The sequence below is a fragment of the Pygocentrus nattereri genome, chromosome 8 (assembly GCF_015220715.1).
Source record: "Pygocentrus nattereri isolate fPygNat1 chromosome 8, fPygNat1.pri, whole genome shotgun sequence".
NCBI lineage: Eukaryota > Metazoa > Chordata > Actinopteri > Characiformes > Serrasalmidae > Pygocentrus > Pygocentrus nattereri.
In genome coordinates, this window is record NC_051218.1 from 11,858,061 (window position 1) to 11,881,693 (window position 23,633).

The window sequence follows — 23,633 nt, forward strand, 5'->3', positions numbered from 1 at the left end:
TCAGCTTAGAATATTATTAGTGGTTTGAAGGGTCAAAATGTGTTAATGGCATTTTAAAAAAAAGTAGGTGGCATGTATAATAATAATTTATTGCATTACAGTGTTATTAACAGTTTTTCCAACGATCACAGCCCTAATGATTACATAATTAATTCTAAGGTTGTCTGTGTTTACCTGCTTTCTTTCTTTCAAACATTTGTTTATTAATTTCACCAAAAATCAAAAAGCATCATTAAGATTTGACAAAATGTACTAATCTTACCCATCAAAACCAAGTGTGAAGAAAATACTTTGGTCCACAAAACCAAAACTGAAATTACAATAAATTTCCTTCTTTTCTAATTACGAACACACATAATAATAATTGAAAGTTCAGAATCCTCACTTTAGAATCTGCAATTCTCCTCATTTCAATGAGCTACAAACAAAAAATAATATCAAATTTCAGCATGCTTTTTAATGGCCAGCGATGACTGTGACTTCTAAGAGTTAAAGCCTTATACTGTTTTTTTTGACCAGCCAGTCCCTGTCCATGCATGAGCAGCGTTCACACTTTATTAAAGCTTTCACAAATATATGTCTCCTGCAGAACTCTACACGACCTCCTTTGAAGCTGTCCAACGTGGAACGCATCACTAATTTTCAGATCCTGGTTCTGTTTGGCTGCCTGCTGGCCATCTCACTGGTGTGCTCCATAGGGCAGACCATCTGGAAGTACCAGTACGGCAATGACGCCTGGTACATGGACCTCAACTGTAAGGGTCCTACTGGTCATATTAATTGTACTGTACCGCCCACCTGTCTTTGTCTGCTTGATCATTTGTTGCCTTTTATTTACCTGCATTAATGTCAGTGTTTTCTTTGTGTTCGCTATATGTAACAAATATGCATTGGCAACACAAGTGAACATTTGTCTTTAGAAAAGGGGAAATGTTGTATTTCCCCATAAGATAAAGAATCTGTTTACATGCATTCACTTGTTTTGAATGTGGAAATGGTTGAGTATCACAACGCTGCTGAAGTTTTTGTTATATGTTTCCTTTCTAACGTTCTGTTTGGTTTGTTTGTTTTTTTCTTTGTTGTTGTCGTGTTTTTTATTTTTATTTTGTTTTTGTTTTTTTTTAACAGCTCCAGGTAACAACCATTTAAAAGCCCTGGCCATGCGTGAATCAGCCCTCCTTACTAATCCCTAGCTGAGGCTCAGACTTTGCTGAGCAAACCCAGGCCGTTATGCGGTTGCCCTACTTTGTGAGGGTGATTGCAGAAGACGGCACACACCAGGGATCCAGTGATAGGTTTTTGCCCTCCAGCTCTGTGACTGTATAGACCCTCATAGTGCCTGATCTGATCCATGTTTACCCTTCTATCACCATCCCGGTGACGCATTAAGCTCTTTGCAAGTGTTTGGCCTCAGCCTATTGCTGGTCCTTTTCCTTTTTCACAATCAATTAAACACAACAGATGTATGCACGCACACACGCTCTCTCTTTTTCTTTTTCATTCTCTTTTCCCCTCCATCTCTCTCCTACACCCATTCTCTCTCTTTCTCTTCACTTTCTTTATCTTTCTGTCCTCACCATCTCTTTCTTTCCTCTCCTTTTCCCTCTCTCTATCCCTCTCTCCCCTCCCCTTTCGCTCTCCCTCACCTACACCTGTCTTCTCTATACTATTTATCTTTCTCTCACCTCTTTCCTAATTTTTCTTTTTCTCTCTCTTTTCTTCACTCCTTTCTCTCTTTGTCTCTCTTCTCTCTCATCTTTGTTTTTCATATCTTCTTTATCTCCTGCTGCATATACCCCTCTCCTCTTTCTCTTTATCTTTACTTTTCTCTTTCTTTCTCTCACCTTATACCCTCCCCCCTCCTTTTATATTTCTCTCTTTCTCTCTTCCCCTTTTCTCCCATTCCCTCTTTCTCTTTTCTTTCTTTCTGTCTGTCTTTTTTCTTTTTATTTCTCTTTCTCTCACCTGTATATTCTTTTTTTCCTTTCTCTCTCTGCCCGTCACACTTACTCTCTCTCTTTCATGGGGTAGAGGAGTAAGCAGCACTCAGAGGGCCTTTTGTAAGAGTAGTCATGATACATCTTTTCCTACTTAGCAAAGGAGCCTGAGGGACAAGCAGTGACATTTTCTAAATGCCTCGTCCTGCTCTTCCGCCTCTTCCTCCTCTTCCTCCTGCTGTTGCTGCTCCTGCTGTGTACCAGGCTGTCTTTTGTTTCACCGCTGCTGCCTGACTTGGTAGAATCGCTCCAATCTGGGAGCTGTGCAAACACAATGGTACGTTTAAGGCTTTAAAAGACAGTAGGCTGACATCTAGTTTAAACGAATGATGCCTGATAGACTTGTCACCATAATCCACACACTGTGTGCAAATTGATTAAAGCGTCACCACATTCATTACTCCTTATTTTTCTGGGCCTGTATAAAAAGAAAGTTGTTTGTGTCCAAATCGATTGTGGCTAGTTTTATGACCTGCACTGTTCCCTGCTAATCCATGGGGGATGGTATGAGTGAGAGGAAGAATCACTCACTCTGCACAACTTCCTGAGTATTGCTCTGCCTTTCAGATTTGCTGCTTTGCTTTATGAAGTCAACTCAATAGCCTAGTAATATAGTGGTCATAGATCAAAGCTTTCTTGGAAGGGAACGGTGCAGTCATAATTCAAGCCTTCATTTGGAGATTGATTGTATTCCTTTAAAGGAGTGAGACTCTGTCTAATGCTGTTTCTTCCCAGCATGCTGAACAAAAAAGAGAGGGGTGGCATTGATACTGATATAACCATTTACTCACTTTGAAATTATTATTTATAGTCATTTACAGTCATAGAAGACATGGCGTAATGTTCTCAGTGATGACATAATGCAAGATAATAGAAGAAACAGCACAGTCATGACACATTTAGAGATGGTAAAAAAATACATTAAGTTGCTTTGTAGAAAGTTTGCAACATTCACTTGCTATAGAAATCACTTTTTTCTTTGAGTGAAGATGAAAGTGCACAGGATGCTGAAATTGTGGATATTCACTCTGCATTTACAGTAGAGGACTTACCTCTTGCAGCAGCAGGGTGAGCAGTTATTCATCATGAATTATTCATTTAACTTTGACCCCTGCAATATACCTGTCATCAGTCTTGCTCCATGATATTTGTCCCAGGGTGTGTCCTAACAAACCAATGTAATTTTTGTAGGAAAGTTGAGAAATGCTGACCCTACAGTGCATTTGTTAGCTCCTCACTAAAACCCATGGTGCAAGTGGGTCCAAGCTGGTGCTCCTTTGGGTCAGCTGTGCTCTTTCAAACAAATCACTAGTCTTTATCTTAGAGCAGTGCCCAAAAATGTAATTCATTTCAAGCCCTGGGGAACTTAAATCTGTGTTTTCATTCTGAGTGGGTTAATCTTGCACACAATATACATGATTAAAGTATGTCTTGAGAGTACCTTTCTAAGGTCCCTTAAATGACTTATTTGCTAAAATTCTCTACTTACCAAGTAAGCTGGGCAGTCTCAATGTTGAGTCACATGTATGCAAGCAGTATCCTAACTGCTCATATGACTGATGTAGTTTTTCCCGCCCACACAGCTTTAGCGTAACTGTGTTCTCCTGCAGTCTCTCTGAGTTTGAGAGAGAGAAACTTACCAAAAGAAAGATAATGACCAAACGAAAGCTAATCTAGCAAGCGTAACTGAGCTAGATCAGCTGTCTGTCTGTTGTCTGTGTACATTCATCAGTTTATTTGTTTAATAAATCAGATTTTGGGGCAAAGTATGTCTAACCCATAATCAGGGAAATCTGCTTTAGTAGGCAACAGTGCTGTGCCTTTGGTTGCAAAGCATTTAGTACAGTGGGCTTGTACAGCTACATTGTCTTTTGCGCAATGAACATCTGGACACTAAGGTTCTTTGTATCTTCCTCAACAATGTCAACATTCTGCATTTGTTGAGATCAGGTAATTTGTGCCTGGGCTCTTAGTTATCCCATATTTATGGATTTGTGGATCTGCACTCAGTCCTAACAAAGTCAGAGTGTGAGGTGGGTTGTAACAATAAAATAAATAAATAAATGAAAACATTGCAGGCATTCATAGTTGTATAGTCTTTTATACAGTCATAGTAATTATATTTTCAGATTTTAGTCTACATTTGGTGTCTCTTATCCCCTGTAGGGACTGTAAATGTTGCCACTCTCTTTTCACCCCTCCTGAAAAGGGAAATGGGCTTTGGACAGAGTCCCCCTCCTTTGCACTGAAACATCCAAATTGATCATACCCCCACCCCCCCCCCCCCCCCCCCCCTTGCGATAATCTCTTGCTCTTTTTCACTCTTTCTCGCTCTCTGTCGCTCTCTCTCTCTCTTTCTCTCTTTCTCTCACTGTGTTTGGAGTCTGCCTCCCTAGCAGTAGTCTCCATCATCGCCCACCTTTTGGCCTAGTGTCCATTCCTGAATGTGTTTTTTTTTCTGTCATGGGGAAGGGCTCCCTCTCCTATCTGCTCTGATAGAGCGGGACTGGAACAGATGAAGCTCATTATACTCACGTTCAGTTTCTGTGTGAGCTGTGACGTGTCAGTGCAGCCTCTTGTTATTTTATTTGCTCTTTGCACTCCTGTCTCCATTCCGTTCATGGGTGGATTTAAGGTGGGACAAGTTTTTGGTCCTTTTCACTTCAGTACTTTGTGGAATTGCTTGGAATCATGCTTGTTTTGCCCAGGCTGCTGCAATGTCGTCATTGATTGGGTTTGGAAGTGGGCTGTGGCTCGGCTAACTGAATTACGGGGGCGCTAATTGGAGGGGATGTAAATCCAGTGACTAGAGGCTGATGGGAGAGGTGGGGTGGAAGCGATGTGAAATCTCAGCTAATGGCCCAGCATTTGCACAGCGTTCTCTGTGCCACACAAGCAGAACGTTGTGGAAACGTTGCTCATTAGATGGGGTGAGCTTCTGGCATTATTGCTTTTTTTTCCCCTCCCCTCCTACACACACATTTCCTGGACATTTTCTGTACTAACTTTGTCTTGTTTATTGCCCCTTTTCCTCTGTACTTCTTTCTTCACCCCTTGCTCTCTACGTTGGGGCAGATGGTGGTGCGGCTAACTTTGGCCTGAACTTCCTCACCTTTATCATCCTCTTCAACAACCTGATTCCCATCAGCCTGCTGGTGACGTTGGAGGTGATCAAATTCATCCAGGCCTACTTCATCAACTGGGTGAGTGTGAAGTCATGAGTACATGTTAAAATAATAAACATCCCTCAGTTCAGTGATCCTGTTTGCCATAGTGCTTATTTCAGTGACACACAATGCATCCATATACACTGATCAGTCATAACATTGTGACCACCTCCTTGTTTCTATGCTCACTGTCCATTTTATCAGCTCCATATAGGTGCACTTTGTAGTTCTACAATTACAGACTGTAGGCTGTTTCTCTGCATGCTTTGTTGGCCCCCTTTTAGCCTGTTCTTCAGTGATCAGGACCCCCATGAACCCTTGTAGAGCAGGTACTATTTGGGTGTTGAATCATTCTCAGCACTGCAGTAATACTGATGTGGTGGCGGTGTCTTACTATGTGTTGCGCTGGTATGAGTGGATCAGACACAGCAGTGTTGCTGGAGTTCTTAAATACCTCAGTGTCACTGCTGGACTGAGAATAGTCCACCAACCAAAAATATCCAGCCAACAGCTTCCTGTGGGCAGTGTTTTATGACAACTGATGAAGGACAAGAACTTCAGCAGATGAGCTACAACTCAACACACACTTAACACCACCATCAGATCCACAACCCAAATGGTACCTGCTCTGTGAGGGTCCATGGAGGTCATGACCACTGAAGAACAGGGTAAAAGGGGGCTAAGAAAGTATGCAGAGAAACAGATGGACTACAGTCTGTAATTGTAGAACTACCAAGTGCGCCTACATAGTAAGCGGAGCTGATAAAATGCATGTCAGGTTTTGATAGTGAATGTGCATGTATTAAATCTTTCTTTCACATGGAGCCTGAAACTGTCTCTGTGTAAAATTTTTAATGCTACCCATCTTGATTTTCTGCCCTGTACAGATTCGTTAAAAATCTGGCTGACCAATTAGAGTGCAGAATTATTTTTGCAGTCCGAGTATATGTGCATCATGATGCTGGTGTGAAGCCCCCTCTCACATCCCCTCTCCTGATTTCGCTTCCCAAGCCAGAGTTACCTTGTAAAACATGTTCCTGATCTAATGTGCTAGCTTTTGAATATATGAATATATCTATATTTACACAAACTCAGGCACATATCACGCATCTACCTATATCTTTTGAGGTTCTTCCCAGAGTTGTTGATAGCTTATACAAGCAACGTGCTAACTATAAAAATGTACAGGTTAAGGAAGGTTTGTTGCAGATCATAAATGAAAGGCTGGTGAAGTGTAACTTACTACAGTGTTGTGACTGTTTTTGTGTGTCTTGCGTTCATGCCCAATTTTTTCTGTAGAATGTTTATACCCAGTACACGCACAGAGTGTGTGTTTAGTCAGATAAATGATTGTTTTTAAATTGTCGCTACTCAAGGAATCCATTTTTTTCTTGTTCTTCATTGTGTTAAAATCACCTTGCACCTTGGACTTCATTGTGTTAAAATCACATCTATTTTATTATTTTTATAAATTTATACAATTTTTATATATATATATTTTCACATCTATTTTATTATATATATATATTTTTTTTTGCTGGAAAAGTAGTTTTTGGTGTCAGTAGGCCTTTACACTGGGTCATGGTATGTCACATCATCTGGATATAGCATCCACTGTAATGTCAAGTGTGTACAGGACCTGAACTGTGTTATGCAATATATCTTAAATCCTTTAAATCCACAGTGGGATCTCTCGTCCAATGAGTCTGCTTCTTCTGAACATCCTAACCTCCATCTCTGATCTAAGAAAGCTTCAGAATAAAAATAAAAGCAGAGCTTTTTCAAAATAACCCATTTAAAGAAGACAAAATTGGATTTGGGGCAGTGCCATCTTGACACACAGAGCAGCCTCTGTGTGCATTTTTAGGTTTTCACCAGAACATTTTGACCTGTGGGTGTGTGACTCCATTCTTCTTATTGTTTGTTTTTGCTTTGAACAGCAGAAGGTGAGAATAGTTGGCTGTAGTTTGATCCAAGTCTAAACATGTTTCTATTAAATGATTTCAGGACACTGATATGCTATATGAAGCTACCAATACTCCAGCCATGGCTCGAACATCCAACCTGAATGAAGAGCTGGGCCAGGTACTACATGAATGCATGTTCACACACAAGAAATAAATGCAAAATGCATATAGATTTAGACAGGGCTACATGTGCTAGCCTTTTGTGCTATGCTGCAGGGACAGCTAGGATATATTCTGCTGATTTTACATATTCCAGTTTAAGTTTTGCATGATTTTTTTTCTGCTTTTTAAAACCCTGTTTAAATTTTCGGTTGTGTATCAAAAATGAGTTCTTGGGGAAACTGCCTTTATCAATGGTAGCAATCATTGAGGCTAGAGACACTGGCTGCAGAGACAAGCTGAAAGAATATTTACCATTAAAAAAAACCCAAAAAAACAGCTTAATTTCAGAACTCTTCCAGAGTTCGTCTGCCACCTCCTATGGTGTTGACTTTCTATCTGCTATCTCTTCATTGAACTTGCATTGTCTCTCTTAAATCCTCCACCTCATAAACATAGTGCAGTTAGTAGTTGGTGTTATAGGCAATGTGCTATATCTAGAAATGGCATGATACCACTTCTTTTACGATTCTAGTGTCTAGATGATCATCTAAAAGTAAGTGGTCATGCTCAAACTATTCAAGCAGTCAATTACACCAGAGGACAAAAAACACTACCAACAATGTCACATCACACAGTGAGATTAATTACAGGATTTATTTTTCCCCTCCTGATTTCCGATCTAGCATTTTCTGTTGATGTTGGCCCGATATTGGCACCTGATGTTGGATCAGTTCCCTCTCCAGCTACAGCCTTCGCAAACTGGATGTTAATTTCAGACATATTGCATCAAGTTGAATTTTGTGCCGCATGTCTTCTCAGTTTTGGACACCAGGCTATTCAGTGGATTCTCCTAAAAGGAGAATATTTTTGTGCAACGCTGTTTTACAATCATACCAAGTTCATTAAATTAAGCATCATTTGTCTGTGTGTCAGGACAGCATGTTTTGACCTGCAAGTACAGCTATCATGTTCAGCTATGGTTTCCTGTCTCTTTCACACATCATCTGCATGTTATTCTTAGAAATCTTGTTTATATCTGTACTGACCAACTGTCAGCCATGTCTGTGTATAAAAAGCTTCCATTCCAAAATAAATGAATATGTCTCAGAACTTTGATGCATGCGTGGGTGTCTTGCGCACTCCCGGAGCTCCAATGGAGAACAACCAGATCGAGAGAGGTCAAGGTGGGATCAGACAGGGACAAAGGAAATTTCTTATAGCTAGTGAAGAAACAAAAGTGGCCATATGAGAATACTTAAATGGAAATTCCAGCTAATTTTTAAATAATTTAGTGGTTGAAGTTTTAAAGTCACTCAGAGTGATTTGATGTGAAATGGTTCATTGTAAAAACTCAGAATCCTTTACAGTGGTGGTGATGGGAACCAGGAGTCACAATGTCTGCAACGCAAATATAGCAATTTTATTTACTGTCCCAAACTACCAGTGAAGCTATATGTGTCATCTGACTTTTTGGATATACAGTTTTATGTGTAATGGTAAATAGCTTGTTAATTGTTTAAGGCCAAATCTTATCACAAAAGAGTCTTAAAACAATGTTTCAGATAGCCTGTAAACCACCACTGTGAACAATTCTGTTCAGTTTCTCTAGCATGGAGCATTTCCCATCAGAACACACTGAATGACTGTTTACATCCCAACCATTTAATTATGCAGACATTTAGAAATGTGGAATTCTCCTTGAAAAATGTTTTTTCCAGGCATCAGGGACTGCTCTCTCTTTTCTAATTATGCCCCTGTTCTTGCCTACAGGTGAAGTACATCTTTTCAGACAAGACAGGAACACTGACCTGTAATGTGATGCAGTTTAAGAAGTGCACCATAGCTGGCATAGCCTACGGGTGAGGATCCTTCCATTTTACACACACACTCACACACATACACACTCACACACGCATTGCACCATCTTCATTATTGGTATAGTCTGCCTATTATAGTGGCTGTCTTGTCCTGGGTTCCCTCATTATCAGCTGCTTCTCTGCCTCCCTGTGCATAGCTAACAGTGTACTATAAATAACACACACGCACATACACACCCCTTCGTTCTGCAGATCTGCATTTGAGAACATTGGATTATGTGTTTTTTGTGGGTTTTTTGGCTCAGGGCTTCGTTGTCTCTGTAAAAGTGAGACCAGCTTCTGGCTCCTGATCTGTGATTGGATGGGAGGGGCCATGAGGGACGTGCTGCATTAGGCACAGTTGTGTTTTATGCCTGGCCTATGAGACATCCGCAGCTGTGTGTATCTATGTATGAGAGAGAGGGGGGGAGAGAGGGGAGGGGAGAGGGAGGGAGAGAGGGGAGGGGAGAGGGAGGGAGAGAGGGGGGGAGAGAGGGGGGGAGAGAGGGAGGGAGAAAGGGGGGGAGAGAGGGGGGGAGAGAGGAGGGGGAGAGAGGGGGGGAGAGAGGGGAGGGGAGAGGGAGGGGAGAGGGAGGGAGAGAGGGGGGGAGAGAGGGAGGGAGAGAGGGGGGAGAGAGGAGGGGAGAGAGGGAGGGAGAGAGAGAGGGAGGGAGGGAGAGAGGGAGGGAGGGAGAGAGGGAGGGAGGGAGGGAGGGAGAGAGGGAGGGAGGGAGAGAGGGAGGGAGGGAGGGAGGGAGAGAGGGAGGGAGGGAGAGAGAGAGTGAGGGAGAGAGGGAGGGAGAGAGAGAGGGAGGGAGGGAGGGAGGGAGGGAGAGAGAGAGGGAGAGAGAGAAAGGATGATTTCCTAAGTTCTGTAGCTAATGGTGTGAATGAGTGTGAAAATGTTGATCACTGTGCACAGCACGAGACAGATGGAAAAACAGGACATATGATGTCTTTTATTTCACAGTGATGTTCTCAGTTGATGTGATGTTTTCCTCTTCACTTAGCACTCCATCCCAGAGGTGCTGTTTATTGTAGAAACCAAGTGATCACAGAGGTCACACAAGGGCCAGGGCGCTGTCTTTATTGGATTTTTGGACCAGATACACACACACACACACACACACACACACTTGCGCACACACACAGAAGCTATTTTGGGTTGTTCTTGAAGCACAGCACACAGATAGGTGATGCATGATGTTAATGCATGATGTTAAATAACTCCACCCAATCTGTGAGCCAGATTTATTCAGCTTTAAGCACAGATGTTGTTTCATGCCATTTCAGTTAAAAAAAAAAAAAAAAAAAAAAAAAAAAAGTTGAGACTGAGCCTATTAAGTCTGTTGGTTTCATAGAACTATTTGATAAATGCCAACGGAACTTACACTTCATTGCTATTAAGAACACCAAATGCCTTAAAGGGGAGTTAAACCTACTTTTCTAAATTTCTGCGCAGTTTAATCAAGATGTAAACAAAATCACAACAAAATGTTCATGTGAAATGCTCCACTCTTGAGAAACTATCTGAGTTAGAATTGTTCACAATGTTAGTGATGCCAGCCAGATGTGAGAAGCATTTAATTCCTCTAAAAGCTACATCACAGAAGGTTATTGTATGTAATAGTTATAAAAATGTGGCCCTAGACGTTTTGTCATAGTTTTACCAAACGATTTTGGCCTAAAACATATTTTTTAAATGCAGGACATTGTAAGGCGGAGTCGTTCTAGTAACACTACTAGCAATTGAACAACGTAGTAACAGAAAGTGAAAGCTTATTTTTCATTATTTATCGCTACTTTACAATTACTGATGTTACATATAAAGCTCAGAAGCTAATTGTAGGTTCACTGACCTTTTTAAGTAGACGTTGCTACCCCTAGTTCCTGTCACCACTGTTGTAAAGAAATCAGAGTCGGTATGTTTCACTACAATGACCCGGTTCACATCAAACCACTCTGAATGACTTTGTTTATGTCTCAACCACTGAATTATGCAGAAATTCTGAAAAATATGAGGAAATCCCCTTTAACCACTCACAGGCTTGTTTACTCAGTGACACAGCAACAAGACATTTAGTGTGTCAACTGCTTTAGTAAGTCAGATCATGACTACATTAACCAACCCTGCAGTGATTATCCTGATGTCCTTTTGTATTTGAAGTTGGTGTGCTTTCTCAATTTTGCTTTGTGCTGATACCTGTTGCGCAGAAGGAGTGGAAAGAGTGGAGAACACTATCAGAAAAGATCCAACAGCAGCTCCAGCAGCAGTGCAGCCTACTGTCAATCTCATTACGTGGCAATTAGAAGAGCATGAATTAGAGAGGGGCTGAGTGGCACTCCACTGTATTTTGTGGAGTACTGCAGCTGAATGCTCTCACATTGAGCATTCTACATACAGCATGACCATGATTTCAGTACAGTTACGGCCATAGGTAGAGCAAGGTTCAATATCTGAATTTGCTGGCAAGAAGTGTTTTTATTTCATTAGATATGATGGCTTGTCTGTCTGTCATATTCCTCAGATTGCGTTGTTCATCTCTGTTCTTTTTTTTGGAAGTCAGATTGCCTCAGTTTTTGGAGTTTTGTTAGAATCTGAGAATCACAGCTCTCCTACAGAGCCCAGAGAGGGTTGTCACATAGCACTGTATGTTTTGCCTTTTCCCTTTTAAACTGTTCCCATAGATGTTGAGGCCTGGTGACTGTTTTCTCAAAAAGAAAAAAATCAACCATGTTTAGAAAAAATAATCAGTTATAAAAAACTGACAAGCTTCAACTGGACAATATTTTGTGTTCAGTTTTTGAGACATTCTTATAATGGCTTCTTTTGGCGTCCTTCAACCTGTAGACCTGTCTTACCTGTCAGTTACTAAAGTAGAAGGCAATCAAACCTGGACTTGAAATGGAATATTTTACTTTGTTAGTTATTGTCTTATTGAAGTCACATTAAGCATAATTTATCATACCATGATTTTAAGGACAACATTCTTATTCTGTAATCTTCCATCAAATTTGAATGACATTTTAATACCTTTAAAATGTCTTCTGAATTTTGATTCCATCACCTTGCACAACCAGCTGGATAAAATAATGTTAAACAGTATCATGTTTAGCCTTCACCTCCCTACACCTTACCTGTCATTGAGAGAACAAGCTCAACCAACTCAGAGACTCTTCCTGTTAGTGTTTCACTTAGAAATGTCATAGTACAGAAAAAATGTGTTATGATTTTGGATTCACATTGACTTTATAGTTCAACACTCTATAAAATTGTCATCCAGTCTTGCCATCTTAGGTTGATTAGTTGATTAGGATTACCATACCAACCAGTGAAAGTTGAGACAAACTCAGTATAAGTGATCACTGTCAAGCATCACTGTCAACTTTCAACTTGGCTAGTTTCCTCAGACAGGATAGCCTTTGCTGGCCTTTTATATTTTTAGTGGTCCTCCAATTTTAGCTTACGATAGCAGTTCCAAGCCATTAACACCAGTTTATGACAGACTTCATTCTCATTTAAAAGGCTGACAGTGGCAGATTCACTTGCTAAGTTGAAATTGAGGAATTGGATTGGCATACTGGCCAGAATTGCACAGGTGCAGTAGCCTGACCCATGCTTTCTGCAAGCACTGCTTTGTGTGTGTGTGTGTGTGTGTCTATGTGTGTGTCTATGTGTGCGTGTGTGTTTGTGTGCGCGTACATGTGTGCACTTCTAATATTTCTATTGCGCCAGTGGTTTAATGTCTAATACATGTATTTGCAACACACTCAAGCTAAACAGGCAGCTGCTGAGCCTCCTTCATAAATATTGATGCTCTCCTTTTTTATCAGCTTCAAATGAGCAGCAGCTCTTTGATGCAGGCTTCCCTTGGCTCGTTTTCTATACCCCCTTCACTCTTCCCTGCGCCTCCAGAAGGAGAGGAAGAACAGTAGGTTAATAGCAGTTATGCTTCTCAAGCTCAGTATCATATTTGGGGCATAAAGATGTAAGCACTGGCCTAGATTTGGCTTCCTTAAGGAAAAAAAAACAGATGTGGGTAATTAGAGAGAATATCAGATTCTCAGGAGCCAGTGTAAAAAGAAGCATCCAGTGTAGAAGACTTTTTCTGTCTTACTTTAGCTGGGCTTCATGCATGTTTTAGCTTTATGAATATAACTCTTCCTAACTCTACCTAATTGACTCTTCCTCCAGTCCCCTCCATATCTAAAAACGCATCAATTTGTAGGCTGAACAATATTGTACATTGAGTTACCAGTTTATTAGGTGAATTTGATTCCTATTTAAAATCATCGGCCATTTATCAGAAGGACTTGCTGCTTAGGTGCGCATTGTTGACCACACCAGTGTGGGTAATCAATAGGGTCAGGAGAATTCCTGCTGGGTTAGTAACATTTTTGAAACAGTCACTCTGGGTTAACACATTTAAAACCAACTTATATAAATATAATAATGTGAAGACCAACTGCAAACATTTACGTCTAGTTCTGTATTTGTAGCAATTTACGTCTAATTTCTCAAACTGATTTCCTGTTATTGGCAAATTGGTAAGTATCGTACAAAGAGATTAGCCTGTTCAACTTCAGTGCAAAGGTTTGAACCTGTGCTGGTTTGCACAACAGGCAGTTTTCTGCTAAGTGATTATTTTTAACATTGCTTACCAGTATAGCAGTTTTGGTACATTCACCATATGAAGATAAGGTTGCAATGTAAATGAATACAAGTATTGGGAGTATCTACGTATATATCAAATCAAATCAAATCAAATTTATTTGTATAGCGCTTTTTACAACGGATGTTGTCACAAAGCAGCTTTACAGGATTTCAGAAAAGACAAAGTTTCCACAGGACTGAAAGAATGTACAGAATGTACAGAAACCCCCCAGTGGGCAAGCCAGGGGCAACAGTGGCAAGGAAAAACTCCCTCAGAACTGAGGAAGAAACCTTGGGAGGAACCAGGCTCACCAGGGGGGACCCATCCTCCTCTGGTCAAACTACCTACAAGTGATTATACTACTAATATTAACAGCAGTAATATTGATATTAGGAATATCTAGGAGTCTATGAGAACATCAGGGTAGGGTGGGCAGCTCATCCAAGGTGGTTGGTGGTAGGCGTGGGCAGCTGGTCTGAAGTGGGTAGCAGGGGGGCTCGGCAGTCAGTCGTCCTTCAGTGTCCAGCCGGACATGTGGGCAGTTGGATACTCGGAAAAAAAGGAGGTAAATGGGATTAGTTTTGTTCTATCCGTTTGTATATAAACAGGGAATGTAAACATAGAATACAGAAATTTTGACAAATGCTGAAGTTCCTTCTAAAGCCTGAATAGACTGAGAAATCAAAGTGATGATTAGTTATTAATGTCAGTGTCACTGAGCTCTGCCAAAACCTGAGTAGACTGATAAATCAAATGTGATGAGCCAGTTATATGCGTTCCGTTGCAAGTTAAATGTATGTTATTAAATGAAAATCAAACACATTTTATAATCAAATGTGCAAGATTTTGTTATTGGGATTTGGCGAATCGGGTCATGAAAGGGCAAATAAAAAATTATAGCAAAGAAATATATATTCAGGCAGGTAGGCAAAGACTAATGCTTACAGGAACTAGGCTAGCTAGCATTCATTCGTAGTGTAGTAACTGTCATGATTGTCATATTTAAGATAAAAGCTTTCTCTAGTTTGCCATCTATAGCTAGCTGGCTAACTTGGTTATGATTAGCAAAATAAATATTATGATAGCAAATAAATATAGGAAGTGAAGATGATGAAAATGACCACACCTTAGAAACGTATCGCTGTTGTCGGAAAAAAACCTTGTATCTCCACATTGGTAACTTTACAGGAGAAGGAAAAAGCCTACTTCAGTTTTAATGTACTATAAGTCAATGGAACCAGACTTCTTTCCGAATCATTCTGGGTCAATTTTTTGGTACATTCATCATGAAATTTACAGACAATGTAAAGGACAACAGGCATATTCAAATTATGTCAAAAACTGAAAAAAAATAGACATACAAGGTTTTCTTCCAACAGCAGCGATATATTATTTAAACTGAACAGAGCTTAAGTAGCGTTTCCCTGGTAAATGATCTTTTAGTAAAGTTAGCTTAGAGTTTTGGGTGGGTTGATTTGCATTATGTTACTCTCTCTATTAAAGCAAGCCCCACTCTGGCCCTGTTTATAGATATAAGGTTTTTGACTGTAGCCCATCTGTTGGTGCAAAATTATTTAGTCCCCCTTTTACCCCATACATTGAAGAAAAGGGACTTTCATAAGATAACTGGTGACCTTGGAGATACCCAACAAAAAATGTTTGTGGAAAAAGCTCCAGCCACACTGTTGTGCCTGCAACAACATACACTACCATACCACTACCACATACATGTCAGAGTGGTCCACTACCTAAATAATACCTGGTCAGAGGTTGGTTGCATGGTGGTCCTTTCCCATTGATGGATGTGATAGAGGGTGGCTGTGCAGTAGTACAGTGTAGCAGCAGAAGTACAAGAGTTTATACTTAGAAACTTCATATAAGCTTGGTATTTCTAATAAACTGGGAATAAACTCAATGTGTTCTGTTAAATGTCTTGGTTTTCTGTAAACTTTTAAGCGTTTGCAAAGTGAAAAATTCCACGACAGACTGAGCTTAAACAAGCAGCTTTCTTTGCCCTTGTCCATCCAGTCCCAATCCTTCTTCTAATTGTCTTACCAGCAGCTTAAGACACTTTGGTTCTCAGAAGCTGCGCTGCTTTTAGAACACGAGTTTAGAATGTTCTGCAGCTTACAAGGCTAAGCACAGAAGCCTAGTGTAAACTTCCTTATCTAATGCCTCACTCAAACCTCTAGATTTTATAAAACATTAGAAGATTACAGACCGTTTACCACATTAACCTTCATAGCACTCCTCACACCAACGGAAGAAGTGACGTGGTACATCCCATGCACACTCAGACACTCACACATACACATGTTCTCACGTACAGCTGATTATATAGAGCAGTAATTAATGAAGAGAATCCCTGTGGGTGAAAATGTTAATTAATTTGACTAAATGTGACGTGTGCTGTCTCTGAGAGACATTGCGTGAGAATCTTTGTGGCTAATCCTTGTGGCTTTTTTTTCCCGAAATTTGTCTGTAGGTTTTCTCTAGTTCTCTAGATTTCTGCTTTTTCCAGGACACCACAAAGAAATAAATAACCCATTAAAAACCCATTATGATATAAGGGGTTTTTATTTGGTGACATTTTATTCGAATAGGACAATATAATGCTGTTATTAATCCCTTAAAATCCCAGGACTGTACATATGATGGCTTGTTATCCTGTAACTACAGGGACCTTGATGTAAACTGCCGGAGTTATTTTTATGTCATAGAAGTGTATAGTAAAACCCTTGGGCCTGCCAATGGGCTGTGGCCATTTAAGGTGTTAAGATTCATTTAGTGAATAGCTGCTCATTAAGAGAAGAATTTTGAGACAAGGTTTTGGCCTAAAATGTGTGTGTGTGTGTGTGTGTGTGTGTGTGTGTGTGTGTGTGTGTGTGTGTGTGTGTGTTTGTGTGTGTGTGTGTGTGTGTGTGTGTGGTTGGTAAGTTTCCTGGAGTGTCCTGGTTCACATCTCAAAGAATTATACAGAAATTATGAAATTTCAGTGGCAGTGCTCAGAGTAGGGGGGTGCCAGTTAATTACCAGCTATTGTCTAGTAGTTATTGTAATCCAATAATTTAATAACAAAAATAACAAGCTCGACTGTTGAATGGGTGTTGAGCTTTTTAGAGATTGGTGAACTCTTCTCTTTTCCCAAAACAAGATTTCTCTTTTTCTTTATCTGTTAGTGGTGGTATGGCCTTCTGTGCACTGAATGTTTGATTTAGACTAATTAGAAACACATTAGGATGTGTGGCCTGGCACATTAGCCAATAACACTGCCTCATCTGTGCAGCGTGCCCCGCTTTATCCACCCAAGCACGACCTGATGTGACTGTGTGCCAATTATAGAGAGAGAGAGACAGAGAGATTTCTCCCTTGGCGACATCTTCAGTGTTGTTCGTGGTGCTTTTGTTCCTTGTTTGTGCTGTGTTGTGTGAGAATGTGCAGCTGCACCCACACATCCCCTGCCTCAGCATTGCTCAGACTTCACTGGAGTTTTTGCACTTTAAAGGGAAGCTGCGATGCTATATTCGACGATCTCATGAGGCTTTTTGAGGTCCGGTGATACAGTATTAGTGTAATGTCATTTGTTTTACTTACCTATGTGGGAGAGTGTTTTTGTCCATTCTGTGGTCTCTGTATTGTTTAAAAAAGTTATTGTTTTTTTTTTTTTTTATAAAGCATTGTAAAATATCTTTTATAAATGTAAATGTAAAATAATGGTTCAAGAAGTCAACCAGTCTTCCTATTAACCCAGACATACCTGTCTGGTATTAGTGTTGTTAAACTAATCAAATAGACGTGCCTGTGTGACAATGACATACTAATGGATGGATGGATGGATACATAGATGAATAGGTACATGGATGGATGGATGGATGAAAGCCAATTATATAGTTTATAGTACATCACCAAGTCTGTTTGAAATTACAGTGCAACTTGGTTTAAGTGAAGTGTGTGATGGTTTATGTATGCAGTTTGCGTAGAGCTCGCTGGTAAAGAAGCAAATTTTGGACGGATCGTGGTCTTGGTAAATCAGTTACATTTGGAGTAAAAAGATAATATAGATTTTTATTAGATACATTTTTGACTGAACCACCACAATGTCACTGGGAACTGAAAATGATTGATATTGACTTTGTGTTGTGTAAAAGGCTTTGTTCACTGTATTAGAATAGAAAAAGCTGAAGCGTTGTTTTGTTTGGTGGGTTTAAAAGGTGTCAGTCTGAAATGCCTGCAGGTTCGTTTTGTCCTATATTGGGTTAAATGTGGTGTTTTCCCCTGAAATAAACACTGTATAACTAGTCTGCCTTTTTTAGCACAGTAAATAACACTTTGCTTCAGGCAGGTGGTGAAAAGAACATGGTCAGAAATATTTTAGAATAGTTATAAAACCAGTATATAATTAATATTGTTTATCCTATGGAGATATGATCAAGGTTTAAAATGTACAATAAGAGGGCAAGAGATAAGTGTCACACACAAACAAATATTAGTGCTTTGTCCCCGTCATGTTCTCTTTTTCCTCTTTCACCGTCCTGAAATTGAGTGGAGCCGATTTATTGCCACATTCTGAACAAACACCCATGTTACATGAGCGAACGGGACATCAAAAACTGTGACGCAGAAAAAAAGTGATTGCGCCTCGGTGTGTTTCCTCGTGCCGTCCTGTTCCTCCCCTACTGGCTGAGTCTTTCATGTCTCATAACATCAAAGCTGCATCTCTTCCCCCTCACCTAAATAAGACATAACAGGGCCCGTGTCTGGTCTCTTAAACACTCGGTCAGGCCAGTGTCCACTCGCATTACGCTTACCCAAGCCCCCGCCATGCTCTCACTGCCATGTGTGGACCCCACTGAAGATGCAAAAATAACATGCAGCAACTAAGGCTGACTCATCTCACACTGATTCGATTATGATTCTTTAGGAAATGATTCAGTGCTTCATGAAAGCTTAGATTTCACCACAGTTCTCACACTTTGGTACAGATTGCAGCTTGCTACCTCATTAGACACAACTGATTTAGCTCATCAGCTAATTAGCATGGCCTTCATGAACTGAATTCAGAGTGTTAGATGAGGGTACCCACAGCATTTTGGCCTGGAAAGTCTCCAGTTTGACATGCCTGATCTAAACTGTCATAACTGTGGCTCAGTCCGTGCTGTTAAACATACTGAACTCCTGGTGTAGACAATGAAAACTGAACACCTTTTACATTTGAAAACAGAGAATGTTATTTTGGTCAAAACTAGGTTTGACCAAAATAAATAAGTCTCCTTGTTACAGAAAGATGTCTTGTAAGAAGAGAGTGTAACACATGTTATGCGTTATTTCCTGCCTGCATTCATTTCAGCTGGTTTTAGATGTGGAAGGCTGCTAATTTACTGGTTGTTCTAGTCCAGCAGTGCTTTTACATGCTCCTTGTCTATCATCAAATATGCTTCCACTTTACTCTTGAAAAAGAACCACATCGTGAGTGGTGGCTCCCTTACTTACATAAGCAGCTGTTAGATACACAGAATGCTTCACCCTAAAGACTACCCACATTTCCTGAATCCCTGCTTTTGCTGTGTTGGGGAGTCAACACGCAAGCAACAAAGACCAGGTTTTGTCAGTATTTCTGCTGGGATAAGTCATAAATCATCATTCTTTTACATACAGTATATAATATGTCCTTAAAGTTTGATCCTGTTCATAATACAATGTGTAAAATGTAGATACAATCATTGTCCTGGCAGAAATGCTCAGTAAACTTGGCACTTACAGTTCTGTACTTTGTCTGTAACTATTTTTACTTCACCCAACAGTCACTCATCTGAAGTGGAGGATGGTAGTTTTGCAGAAGAGGACGGGTAAGCATCATTGTGGGTGACTCTGTGCTTCTGCTTCTGTCTTGTGTTCTTGCTGTGGTGCTCTGTGGGGAATGTGTTGAAATGCTCTGTGCTTGTGGTGTAACTCTGTTCTTCAGTGGACTTCGGTGGCATGGTTTCACACAGAGCTGTTTCAGAACTGATCTGAAATGATTTATCCCTGCTTCAAAGATCTCAGTGGTGTAGAAAAGGCCTGAATGGATTTTTCTTATTAAATGCTGATGAGTGTTTGTCATACTTTTTCCTCCCAGTTCATTTCCAAATGCAATTAATAAATAATAATAAATAATAAAAACTCAGGTGAGAGTTCAGTACCTTCCCTCTGATTCTCACTTTCATGAAGTATCAGATGTTTCCTCCAGTGACTCAAACACAAAGAAGAGTAAACAAGCACCTTCAGGTGGGAGTGGCACTAGTCTAAGGGAAATACGTTTGGTGGTAATTGTCCGAGATTTCTCATTAATATTAGGTAGGGGTTTGTTTTGGCTTACCCAAGTGATTTTTAGTGCTTTAGAAGGAGTGGTAGGGAATAACAAGGAAGTTGATCAACCAAGACATGACTGATGTCTGATGTTGATTGTATGGTTTAGCACTGGAGGTATGAAGGACTGGATTTGGTTTGAGAGAATTGAAGGACGTTTTGGGGGTGTATTTACAGGACACCAAACGTCTTGGCATGAGTGAATACACTGGGGAAAAGAGGGAAAACCATTTCTGTTGTAGAGGTTTTAGTCACTACAATGCAACACTTCAGTATATTTCCCATAATAACCATTTAAGAATAAAAGCACACATCCACATAAAGTGTGGATCCATAAAGGAGAGAAGTGGCCACTGTATGCCCACTGCAGTGAAAGCAGAGTAGTACTGTGGTTTTGGGTTTTTGTCTTTGTGCTCAGAATGCCCCTTAACATCCTGAAGACATTCTGACAATACATTGCTAACTCATTTTGTTTCTTTGTTTGTTTTATTTCTTCATGATTATATACCAGTAAATAGATCACCAGACTGCTTCTAAACATGAAGAAACACAGTGCCGTAAATGTCCCTTTGGTTATGTTCGTTGAACAAAAGGAGAAGAAACTACATTAACAGCCGTTTGTGGGGGTTGAAAATCCAGCCTCATCCAAAGCAGTAGAAGCTGACAAGCAGGCTGTGTGTTAAGAGCTTGGAAGAATTCCCTCTGCTCTCAGCTGTGCTGAGTCCCAGGGCGGAATTCACACTTCATGTCAGTGCTAATGTGTAGCAGAGGAACATGAGCATGAGAGTGTGAGCGTGTGTGCGTCTCAGGGGGGATGGAGGGACATCACTCTTCTCCTCAGACACATCTCCTCATCCTGGTTTTACTGCTGTTATCCACATCACCCACTGAAACACTCTGCTGTCAGTGGGGCTGAATGGAATCTTCTGCAGTGGCTTGACATTCTGTGGCTGATACAGTATACATAGTGTGCATGTATGTGCATGTTTGGTTAGGGAGTAACAATATACAAAACTAAATTCGATACGATCGATTTTTAGTACAGCAAAATAAGGAGTTCTTGAATATGTGCCTTGTTTGTATGTTAGTGTGCACCATACACAGCTTACATGCATACTAGTCGTGTATAAATGCATTTCATTTCATTCTCAGCCAAGACTCAAGTTTGATTATTAGTATATGGAGTTCTCAAAAGTGGATACAGAGCTCTGCATAGATCAGTTTTAGAAGTTTTTCGATGCCTGCTATGTTAACTCTGTAATAAAGTAAGCCCCAAAAATCACAACCCCTAGAACTTAGAATTTATTTGTCCAGTCCAGTTCTTTGAGTGTGTGCATAACATAAGCCCTTCGCAATCCCTGCTCATTTTACTCTGATAGCATGCATCCAGAAGCCTAGCTCTGATCATTGATTTTAAAGGGTTTTCTGTTTGAGTTTTGAAAATGCACATTCAAAACCTAGAGGTTCATTTAAAACCTGGCTAAATATTATTTTAAAAAATTTTGCTTGGTTTATCAATAAAGGAGAAATGCATATAATAGTGATGGTGTTGAAGTATCTGGAATGAGAGTCTTGTGCTTAGCACTAGTCCTCTAAGAACTGTTTGTCCTGGTGGTGTTTGCAGAGATTCGGTGGGTGACTGCAAAGTGGGGCAGTGGCTTCAGTCCTCATTAAATAAGCCACTGCCCACTCTACTTTGCATCTCTGAACTCTTAGGCCTACAGCAACATACAGTTGACAGAAGGCTGTCAAAGCTACCTAGAGCTGATAAAAGTTCATTGTAAAAGCCACAGATGGTGAGCAAGACTCTCGCCTCATGCTGTACACTAGTGTGTTGTCATCCTTGTTTGGACAAAATGGTAGCTGATAGAAGCTCTGATTTATTTGCATTTTCCTTAGAAGTCTTGCCTGAAATTGACATAAATTCCGTGAAATATTTGAAAACCCCGTTAATGGTTTCCACAAAAAGTGATAAATGAGAGACCCTTGGAAGAAACCGAGGGGCGTAACAGTGATCCAATTTTAAATTTTTACACACTTTGTAAAACTAGATTTTAGTGTGTGTGTGTGTGTGTGTGTGTGTGTGTCCGTGTCCAGTTGTACCATAGCTTATGCAGTACAATAGTGTATTGACCTGTGTGTATATTACTGAGGCAGATTGTGTTAATCTCATAACTGGGTGAGCAGACTTGAGGCCATCAAGGTCTGATAGCCACATCCTCAGGGTCTGTTTCCGTGGCGACGGCTGCCCTGTTTGGCTGCAGATGGTCAATAGCGTGATCATGGGCTGGTCAGTGCAGCTTTCTGAGTCACTCTGCAGATTCAATAACAATAACACTGTTCTCTCCAGACCAGAACAAGAGGCTCTGTCGTCCTGCATGTAAAATAGAACAGAGCTCTGTCACATTACAATTCACTACAGTCGCATAAGCATCCAGCAGCTGTGGTCTGCTGTATATTCTGCTGTCAAATGAGGCTTAGGAGACTGATAGTTGTTTATATCTGTATAATAGTAATATACAGCAAAATCTCCAGTGTATTTAAAAGGGAATTCAACTATGTTTTCAAAATGTCTCCGTGTTGCAATCATTAAGATATTAACAGAGTGATTCAGTGTTGTTTGACATCAAATGCCTCATTCTAGAGAAGCTTCTTAAATCATAACCGTTAACAGCGGTGGTGAAAGGAACCAGATGTGTACAGTGCTTAATTCCTCTTGAAGCTACATCACTGAAAGTTATAACATAAAATGGTTACAAATGTGTTGCCTGATGCCGGAGTTATTATTTATGATTTTGTCGTAAGTCCTATTTTATTAATAATGGCAGAGAGCTGCATGCAGGGTGTTATAAGGCAGAATAGTCTCCAAAGAGAAACTTTTTTATGATATAGCACTATAATAGTGTCAAAATGACATATAATAATATATATATGGATACAAGCTGGATACTGTAGGAGTTGAATTAATGCTGAGGATCTTATGTTTGTGAGACTGTATGACTGATGTTGTTATTAGTTACTGTATGTTTGTGTGGTGGTGTAAGTGAATGTGCTGCACTGGCTGCGATGGTAAAGCATGCTTTCCTGGCCTTTGAAGCTGTTTAACTATCCGCTGCATGCAGAACACTTGGGTCTTTTAATTAGTCTGTGATGATGCTAGCAAGTTCAGCTTATGCCCTTGAGTACTCTGTATGTGTGTGTGCCTTGAGAATTTTTATAAGGTGTGGGTGAGAGCAGAATATTTCTGTATACATCCTGCTCAAGAGGCAATGAGAGACAGGAAATTGGATTCTGCTGGTGTAGGCGCAGGGTTACAATGTGATCTTTTAACCGTGATGGATTTGATTTGCCATCCTGTCTCTCATTCTGTCCAATTGCTGGTACTTTTAATCTTTCTTTCTTGCATAGATCTGTGTATAAAGTCACTCCAAACAGTATTTGAACACTTAAACTTATGACCATTGGTAAACTTAAAAAAATGTTTTTTGTTTTATAGATAAACATTTTTAGTCCAATACTGAACTGATGATAGATCCTCTCTGGG

The 23,633-nt window shown here is 40.2% G+C and overlaps 1 protein-coding gene across 7 annotated transcripts in view; it reads left to right on the plus strand.

The window, feature by feature from the left end:
* The window catches only part of atp8a1 (ATPase phospholipid transporting 8A1), a 162,860-nt gene that overhangs the window by 52,020 nt on the left and 87,207 nt on the right, over positions 1 to 23,633 (plus strand). For 3 of the 7 annotated variants that reach the window (XM_017690149.2, XM_017690148.2, XM_017690160.2), the window contains 6 exons: positions 590 to 755; positions 1,129 to 1,134; positions 5,073 to 5,200; positions 7,172 to 7,249; positions 9,004 to 9,092; positions 19,546 to 19,590. In XM_017690149.2, the coding sequence (XP_017545638.1) occupies positions 590 to 755; positions 1,129 to 1,134; positions 5,073 to 5,200; positions 7,172 to 7,249; positions 9,004 to 9,092; positions 19,546 to 19,590 (512 nt within the window). The remainder of the gene's footprint in view (positions 1 to 589; positions 756 to 1,128; positions 1,135 to 5,072; positions 5,201 to 7,171; positions 7,250 to 9,003; positions 9,093 to 19,545; positions 19,591 to 23,633) is intronic. The other 4 variants (XM_017690154.2, XM_017690152.2, XM_017690156.2 and 1 more) reach the window with 3 other exon arrangements.